The sequence below is a fragment of the Salmo salar genome, chromosome ssa27, assembly GCF_905237065.1.
Source record: "Salmo salar chromosome ssa27, Ssal_v3.1, whole genome shotgun sequence".
In the NCBI taxonomy this organism is placed as follows: Eukaryota; Metazoa; Chordata; class Actinopteri; order Salmoniformes; family Salmonidae; genus Salmo; species Salmo salar.
Genome location: NC_059468.1, coordinates 44,245,762 through 44,255,416, shown reverse-complemented (window position 1 = coordinate 44,255,416; position 9,655 = coordinate 44,245,762). Strand labels below are relative to the sequence as shown.

Below are 9,655 nucleotides of genomic sequence, written 5' to 3'. Positions count from 1 at the left end.
AGCAACAAAGACATGAGGACAAATCAGGCCCAGTTTTGACATGAATCGTGAACACTTTCCAAAACACTCTCACCTCACAAGCCTCTCTGGCAGGACCAGACAACTTTCCCTTTCTCCGTCCCTCTCTTTTCCTCCTCTTATCCCATCCCTTACTCCTACAACGCTGATCGCCTCGCTCCAGAAGGTGCTTCGTTACAGACACTAACCTGGCAGGTGAGTGAATGCTGCTTGATGACTCTTGAAATTGGTCAGTATGCTGTGTGGATTAGGAACAGGAGGGGCTCATCACTACGGATAAAGAAGTTAACCTTTCCATCTTCATCCTCTTATCCTCCTCATCCTCTTATCCTCTTCATCCTCTTATCCTCCTCATCCTCTTCATCCTCTTATCCTCCTCATCCTCTTCATCCTCCTCATCCTCTTATCCTCCTCATCCTCTTATCCTCCTCATCCTTGTATCCTCTTCATCCTCTTCATCCTCCTCATCCTCTTATCCTCCTCATCCTCTTGTCCTCTTCATCATCTTCATCCTCCTCATCCTCTTATCCTCCTCATCCTCTTATCCTCCTCATCCTATTATCATCCTCATCCTCTTATCATCTTCATCCTCTTATCCTCCCTCTTATCATCCTCTTATCCTCCCTCTTATCATCCTCTTATCCTCCTCATCATCTTAATTATCTTATCCTCCTCATCCTCCTCATCCTCTTATCCTCCTCATCCTCTTATCCTCCTCATCCTCTTCATCCTCTTATCCTCCTCATCCTCTTATCCTCCTCATCCTCTTATCCTTCCTCTTATCCTCCTCATCCTCTTATCATCTTCATCCTCTTATCCTCCTCATCCTCTTATCATCCTAATCATTATGGAGGTATAGATATACAGTCATTATGGGGATCCTCTAAAAAGGTTCTTCAGCTGCACCATCGAGACTCACTGCCTAGTAAGGCAACTGCTCGGCATCCGATCGCAAGACGCTACAGAGGTTAGTGCGAACGGCCCAGTACATCACCGGGTCCAAGCTTCCTGCCATCCAGAATCTCCAGGACCTCTATACCAAGCGGTGTCAGAGGAAGGCCCAAAACATTTTCAAAGACTCCAGTCACCCAAGTCATAGACTGTTTTCTCTCTGCAACTGCACGGCGAGCGGTACCGGAGTGCCAAGTGTATGACCAAGAGGTTCCTTAACAATTTCTTCCCCCAAGCCATCAGACTGCTGAACAATTAAAATCAAAACGCCCGCCCGGACTATTTACATTGACTACACCCCCCCCCCTTATTTTACACTGCTGCTACTCTCTGTTTGTTATCTATGCATAGTCACTTTACAAATTACCTCAACTAACCTGTACCCTGCACATTGAAGGGTACCGGTACCCCTATATATAGCCTCGTTATTGTTATGTACATTTATTGAGCAATGTTTTTATTGAATTTTTTTACTTTCGTTTATTTAGTAAATATTTTCTTAACTCTATTTCTTGAACTGCATTGTTGGTTAAGGGTTTGTAAGTCAGCATTTCATGATACACCTGTTGTATTCGGCGCGAGTGACAAATAAAATGTGATTTGATTTGTCGTGATGGCCGATAGTCGTTTAGTTCACATACACAGCCAGCTGGACTGCGTATGCTCTGAGGACGCTGCTTGGGATGCCGTCCGGGGCCTACTCACGTTGGCTACAGCGGGGGCCCACAACAATGGTTCTGTGTTGTTTTCCTCGAAGCGGTCGAATAATGTGTTTATACACATCTGGCAGTGAGGCTGGTTTTCCCTTTATAATCTGTGATTGTCTCAAGTCCCTGCCACACGCGTCTCGTGTCTGAGCCGTTGAATTGTGATTCCTCTTTGTCCCTGTAATGTATTTTTTGCCTCTTTGGCTCTGTGTTGTTTTCCTCAAAGTGTATGTGTGTGTGTGTGTGTGTGTGTGTGTGTGTGTGTGTGTGTGTGTGTGTGTGTGTGTGTGTGTGTGTGTGTGTGTGTGTGTGTGTGTGTGTGTGTTACTGTTATGTCTGACTGACCGCTGAGCTCAGCTACTAACTAGTCTACAGTCTGTTCTCTCTCTTAACCCTTAGGCTGTACACACACGCTGATACACACACGCTGATACACACCAGCAAACACTCAGAATCACACGCAAGCATGGACATACCACGGACATACACACCAGGGTTCACACTGAATCACATTCCAGAGAGAGAGAAAGAGAAGGGAGAGAGTACCTCAAAGACCCAAAATATAGACAAAAAGCAGAGGTTGGACTCTATAGGGGGAGGGGCTGCAGGGGTTGGACTCTATAGGGGGAGGGGCTGCAGGGGTTGGACTCTATAGGGGAGGGGCTGCAGGGGTTGGACTCTATAGGGGAGGGGCTGCAGGGGTTGGACTCTATAGGGGAGGGGCTGCAGGGGTTGGACTCTATAGGGGGAGGGGCTGCACAGGCTAAGGTTCTGAGGGGGAGGGGCTGCAGTAGCCTAAGGTTCTGAGGGGGAGGGGCTGCAGTAGCCTAAGGTTCTGAGGGGGAGGGGCTGCAGTAGCCTAAGGTTCTGAGGGGGAGGGGCTGCAGTAGCCTAAGGTTCTGAGGGGGAGGGGCTGCAGTAGCCTAAGGTTCTGAGGGGGAGGAGCTGCAGTAGCCTAAGGTTCTGAGGGGGAGGGGCTGCAGTAGCCTAAGGTTCTGAGGGGGAGGGGCTGCAGTAGCCTAAGGTTCTGAGGGGGAGGGGCTGCAGTAGCCTAAGGTTCTGAGGGGGAGGGGCTGCAGTAGCCTAAGGTTCTGAGGGGGAGGGGCTGCAGTAGCCTAAGGTTCTGAGGGGGAGGGGCTGCAGTAGCCTAAGGTTCTGAGGGGGAGGGGCTGCAGGTAGACATTGGAAGACGTTTCTGATTGACAGAGTGAGGGATTTGCATAGGGGACTTTTTGTCGGACAAAAAAAAACATGCCTGGAATGTAAAATAACGTTATTTAACCGGTTCACATGCGTTTAAAATAACGGTTATTTTCCGTAACAGGAAAGATCACTCTATTTCCTGGATCTGATTCTGTTCCTCGAAATGTTTTGTCATTTCCTAGTTTTCGGTTCTGTTCCAACCCCGTATAGAAAGACAGGCAAACAGACAACAATATTCGCCAAATAAAGAGGACAGGCTTAGCTAAAAGGGAAATATTCATCATTGTGACACTATACGGGGACAAAGTGAGAAAAGCAGAGCACAAACTTATTTTCAGACATATTTCCCAAGGCTTTTATGCATAAAGATAGAAAAATGGTTTGTATTTCATTTATATCTTGAAAGCTTTAGGTGTCCCAAATGGCACCCTATTCCCTATGTAGTGCACTACTTTAGACCAGGGCCCTATGGGGAAAATTGTGCCATTTGGAACGCATTCCCTTGACTTGAGTTAAATAATGAAGTAATTGAGCTAATGACTTTAAATGCTTCAAAAATAGCATTCGACTTATTTTGTATTCCGCTTTATAAATAATTAAAATATGGAAAATAAATGCCTTTTATAAATTTGTTGCGAAACTCTCTGATCTCTAACGTAATATTTGAAAGTAATTGGTGGAGTTTTTAAATGAAGTCACAATACATCAACCTAAACATCTGCTGCTGTGAACTACAGAACAAAGGACAGAAAACAACTATCATTACAGAGAGTTAAGGAACAATATGCTGTCAGGATACGATTGCTTTAACAACTGCTGAACTATTGGACAGAAAGGGAAGGAGGGATGGAGGAAGCAAAAGGGGAGGGAAGGGGGAAGGGAGGGATGGAGGGAGGGAGAGGAGGTGTGTAGGGAGGGAGCAAAGGTGAGAGAGGAAGGGAAGGAGGGATGGAGGCAGGGAGGGAGGGAGGGAGGGAAGGAGGGAGAGGGAGGGAAGGAGTCGTGTAGGGAGGGAGCAAAGAGGAGAGAGGGAGGGAGGGAGAGAGGGAGGGAGTTGTGTAGGGAGGGAGCAAAGGGGAGGGAGGGAGGGAAGGAGGGATGGAGGGAGCAAAGGGGGGGAGGGAGGGAGGGAGGGATGGAGGGAGAGGAGGGAGGGAGCAAAGGGGAGGGAGGGACGGAGGGATGGAGGGAGGGAGAGGACAGAGGGAGCAAAGGGGAGGGAGGGAGTCGTGTAGGGAGGGAGCAATGGGGAGGGAGGGAGGGAGGGATGACTGGAGCGAAGGTAAGGTTTTATATAGATGTGTTCATATCCATCTTGCAGTGTGTTTCTTCCTCTATGAACAGGGCCTAAATTCTGTCCCCGAGTGCTATCACTGTTTCTCTCTCCTCTTCTCCTCTCCTCACCTCTCCTCTCCTCTCCTCTCCTCACCTCTCCTCTCCTCTCCTCTCCTCACCCCTCCTCACCTCTCCTCTCTTCGCCCCACTTCTCTTCTCCTGTCTACTCTCCTCTTCTCACTGCCTGACTCAAGAATGACACATCTGTTGTCCTGCCAAGTCATACCATGGGGAGAGAGGGGGAGGGTGAGGCATGCAGATGGCAGAGAGAGGGAGAGGATAAGAGAGAGAGAGATATGAGGAGGGAGAGAGAGACAGAGATGTGGAGTGAGAGAGAGAGAACTAGAGATGGGGAGGCAGAGAGAGAGAGAGGGAGAGAGAGGGAGAGAGAGAGAGGGAGAGAGATGGGGAGGGAGAGAGAGGGAGGGAGAGAGAGGGAGAGAGATGGGGAGGGAGAGAGAGGGAGGGAGAGAGAGGGAGAGAGATGGGGAGGGAGAGAGAGAGAGGGAGAGAGAGGGAGAGAGATGGGGAGGGAGAGAGAGAGAGAGAGAGAGAGATGGGGAGGGAGAGAGAGGGAGGGAGAGAGAGGGAGAGAGATGGGGAGGGAGAGAGAGAGGGAGAGAGAGAGAGATGGGGAGAGAGAGAGAGGGAGGGAGAGAGAGGGAGAGAGAGAGAGAGATGGGGAGGGAGAGAGAGGGAGGGAGAGAGAGGGAGAGAGATGTGGAGGGAGAGAGAGAGATGAGGAAAGGGGAGCTACCGTATGCAGAACGATTTTGTAAGATTCAAGTGCGTGGTTATTTACTCATTGAAAAGCATGATGGTCATGTTCATCTTTCCTTTTTTCTTTCTCTCCACGCCCCTACGCCAAGCCCTCAGTACCCTCCACACCAATATGCCAAGCCCTCAGTACCCTCCACACCAATATGCCAAGCCCTCAGTACCCTCCACGCCCCTACGCCAAGCCCTCAGTACCCTCCACGCCAATATGCCAAGCCCTCAGTACCCTCCACACCAATATGCCAAGCCCTCAGTACCCTCCACGCCCCTACGCCAAGCCCTCAGTACCCTCCACACCAATATGCCAAGCCCTCAGTACCCTCCACACCAATATGCCAAGCCCTCAGTACCCTCCACACCCCAATGCCAAGCCCTCAGTACCCTCCACGCCAATATGCCAAGCCCTCAGTACCCTCCACGCCCCTACGCCAAGCCCACAGTACCCTCACGCCCCTACGCCAAGCCCTCAGTACCCTCCACGCCCCTACGCCAAGCCCTCAGTACCCTCCACACCCCTACGCCAAGCCCTCAGTACCCTCCACACCAATACGCCAAGCCCTCAGTACCCTCACGCCCCTACGCCAAGTCCTCAGTACCCTCCACGCCAATATGCCAAGCCCTCAGTACCCTCCACACCAATACGCCAAGCCCTCAGTACCCTCCACGCCCCAATGCCAAGCCCTCAGTACCCTCCACACCAATATGCCAAGCCCTCAGTACCCTCACGCCCCAATGCCAAGCCCTCAGTACCCTCCACGCCCATACGCCAAGCCCTCAGTACCCTCCACGCCAATATGCCAAGCCCTCAGTACCCTCCACACCAATATGCCAAGCCCTCAGTACCCTCCACGCCAATATGCCAAGCCCTCAGTACCCTCCACGCCAATATGCCAAGCCCTCAGTACCCTCCACGCCAATATGCCAAGCCCCTCAGTACCCTCCACGCCAATATGCCAAGCCCTCAGTACCCTCCACACCAATATGCCAAGCCCTCAGTACCCTCCACACCAATATGCCAAGCCCTCAGTACCCTCCACACCCATATGCCAAGCCCTCAGTACCCTCCACACCCCTACGCCAAGCCCTCAGTACCCTCCACACCAATACGCCAAGCCCTCAGTACCCTCCACACCAATATGCCAAGCCCTCAGTACCCTCCACACCAATATGCCAAGCCCTCAGTACCCTCCACACCAATATGCCAAGCCCTCAGTACCCTCCACACCAATATGCCAAGCCATCAGTACCCTCACGCCCCTACGCCAAGCCCTCAGTACCCTCACGCCCCAATGCCAAGCCCTCAGTACCCTCCACGCCCCAATGCCAAGCCCTCGGTACCCTCCACACCAATATGCCAAGCCCTCGGTACCCTCCACACCAATATGCCAAGCCCTCAGTACCCTCACGCCCCTACGCCAAGCCCTCAGTACCCTCACACCCCTACGCCAAGCCCTCAGTACCCTCCACACCCCTATGCCAAGCCCTCAGTACCCTCACGCCCCAATGCCAAGCCCTCAGTACCCTCCACACCAATATGCCAAGCCCTCAGTACCCTCCACGCCCCAATGCCAAGCCCTCAGTACCCTCCACGCCCCTACGCCAAGCCCTCAGTACCCTCCACGCCCCAATGCCAAGCCCTCAGTACCCTCCACGCCCCAATGCCAAGCCCTCAGTACCCTCACGCCCCTACGCCAAGCCCTCAGTACCCTCTACAACGCCATGCCAAGCCCTCAGTACCCTCCACACCAATATGCCAAGCCCTCAGTACCCTCCACACCAATATGCCAAGCCCTCAGTACCCTCCACACCAATATGCCAAGCCCTCAGTACCCTCCACACCAATATGCCAAGCCCTCAGTACCCTCCACACCCCAATGCCAAGCCCTCAGTACCCTCCACACCCCAATGCCAAGCCCTCAGTACCCTCCACACCAAAATGCCAAGCCCTCAGTACCCTCCACACCCCAATGCCAAGCCCTCAGTACCCTCACGCCCCTACGCCAAGCCCTCAGTACCCTCTACAACGCCATGCCAAGCCATCAGTACCCTCCAGACCTGCACTGCCAAGTCCTCACTGCCCCCTCACCCTCCACAGCGTAGAGAGGGGAAGCAGACTCTCTCCCTGGAAAAGTGTTGACTGGCGCAAAGGTGGAGAGGCAGGTTGGAGGCCTGGACATGCCCTGGTCCATCATATTGTCCATCTGCTCTACAAACCCTGTGGTATGTGGGCAGCAATACCAAGGAAACCTCCCCAGGGGTTAGAATTGGACAGTTTGTAATTGTCACACGGAATTAAAACGTACGTTGTTTTGAAGTTTCCCAAAACACACTGAATGTGAAAGATTCAGTGCAGCTCTTTGCATCTGTAAGACATATATAACCCACAGAATCACACGCTCGCACCAGGATGAAATGTATGTTCTCTATACTCTGGTTTTTAAATGTCATCCTTTTGAAGGCTGAGAGATCTTTTTACACCCATCTCCCTTCTAACAAAATCAAACTCTCCCCTCTGAACTTCCTCCCTCTCCACTCACACACCTTCCCTTTGCTCTTACTGACAAATTACATTCCTCTCTCTCTCTCTCTCTCTCTCTCTCTCTCTCTCTCTCTCTCTCTCTCTCTCTCTCTCTCTCTCTCTCCCTCCTCTGAGAACTGCTAGCAGTTCAAATGGATTGACAGCAAGTCAATGTCTTTGAGGCAGGAGAGAGGAGATGACAGCTGAAGAGGTGTAATGTGGAGTGTGTGTGTGGTGTGTGTGTGTGAGACAGGAGAGAGGAGATGACAGCTGAAGAGGATGCAAGCTACATACTGAAACAGGTCTGCTGTGGCCTGTCCGTCTCCTGTCTGCTGTAGCCTGTCTGGATCCTGTCTGGATCCTGTCTGCTGTAGCCTGTCTGGATCCTGTCTGGCTCCTGTCTGCTGTAGCCTGTCTGGCTCCTGTCTGCTGTAGCCTGTCTGGATCCTGTCTGCTGTAGCCTGTCTGGATCCTGTCTGCCTCCTGTCTGCTGTGGCCTGTCTGGATCCTGTCTGCTGTGGCCTGTCTGGCTCCTGTCTGCTGTGTCCTGTCTGGTTCCTGTCTGCTGTGGCCTGTCTGGCTCCTGTCTGCTGTAGCCTGTCTGGATCCTGTCTGGCTCCTGTCTGCTGTAGCCTGTCTGGATCCTGTCTGGCTCCTGTCTGCTGTGGCCTGTCTGGATCCTGTCTGCTGTGGCCTGTCTGGCTCCTGTCTGCTGTGTCCTGTCTGGCTCCTGTCTGCTGTGGCCTGTCTGGCTCCTGTCTGCTGTGTCCTGTCTGGCTCCTGTCTGCTGTGGCCTGTCTGGCTCCTGTCTGGCTCCTGTCTGCTGTAGCCTGTCTGGATCCTGTCTGGATCCTGTCTGCTGTGGCCTGTCTGGCTCCTGTCTGCTGTGTCCTGTCTGGTTCCTGTCTGCTGTGGCCTGTCTGGCTCCTGTCTGCTGTGTCCTGTCTGGCTCCTGTCTGCTGTGTCCTGTCTGGTTCCTGTCTGCTGTGGCCTGTCCTGCTCCTGTCTGCTGTGTCCTGTCCTGCTCCTGTCTGCTGTGGCCTGTCCTGCTCCTGTCTGCTGTGGCCTGTCCTGCTCCTGTCTGCTGTGTCCTGTCTGGCTCCTGTCTGCTGTGGCCTGTCCTGCTCCTGTCTGCTGTGTCCTGTCTGGTTCCTGTCTGCTGTAGCCTGTCTGGATCCTGTCTGGCTCCTGTCTGCTGTAGCCTGTCTGGATCCTGTCTGGCTCCTGTCTGCTGTGGCCTGTCTGGATCCTGTCTGCTGTGGCCTGTCTGGCTCCTGTCTGCTGTGTCCTGTCTGGCTCCTGTCTGCTGTGGCCTGTCTGGCTCCTGTCTGCTGTGTCCTGTCTGGCTCCTGTCTGCTGTGGCCTGTCTGGCTCCTGTCTGCTGTGTCCTGTCTGGTTCCTGTCTGCTGTGGCCTGTCTGGCTCCTGTCTGCTGTGTCCTGTCTGGCTCCTGTCTGCTGTGTCCTGTCTGGTTCCTGTCTGCTGTGGCCTGTCCTGCTCCTGTCTGCTGTGTCCTGTCTGGATCTGGTCTGCTGTGGCCTGTCTGGATCCTGTCTGCTGTGTCCTGTCTGTCTCCTGTCTGCTGTGTGCCAATAGTTTATTCCCTTAGTAGTGCACCACTTTGGACCAAAGTAGTCAAAATGAGACTGGTCAGAAGGGAATAAAGACTGTTTGTAATCAATGTATCAATAGTTCCAGGAATAACAGATAAAAACTGAATTAGTTTAGCAGAGGCTGTTTGTCATAATTCGTAAGTATTTTATCGATCCAATTAAAGGAGTTGGGGAGTGGTGAAGTACATTAAAATCTCGGTAGTGTTTTGAGTAGTTCTTCTTAATTCAAAGTTGTCTTTTTCACGTACAACCTGTGGAGTGAATCACAAAGAAGTTTATGTATTTGGAAATTAATAAGTTGAGAGCCTGTCTGTTAACGTAGCAGAAGAACAATGATCATTCCAGTAAATATAATATGTACTTAGTTTTAGGTACTCCTGGAACATAGAACACTGTCTGCTATAGAACACTACCTACTATAGAACACTACCTACTATAGAACACTACCTATTATAGAACACTGCCTACTATAGAACACTACCTACTATAGAACACTACCTACTATAGAACACTACCTATTATAGAACACTGTCT

The 9,655-nt window shown here is 51.8% G+C and overlaps 1 protein-coding gene across 1 annotated transcript; it reads left to right on the top strand.

Annotated features, from left to right (window-relative positions):
* The first annotated feature begins 5,106 nt into the window (after positions 1-5,106).
* Positions 5,107-7,128, top strand: LOC123730928 (adhesive plaque matrix protein-like). Its single transcript, XM_045709538.1, has one exon. It carries the CDS (start codon positions 5,107-5,109, stop codon positions 7,126-7,128), a length of 2,022 nt encoding a protein of 673 aa, XP_045565494.1.
* The last annotated feature ends 2,527 nt before the right edge of the window (positions 7,129-9,655 follow it).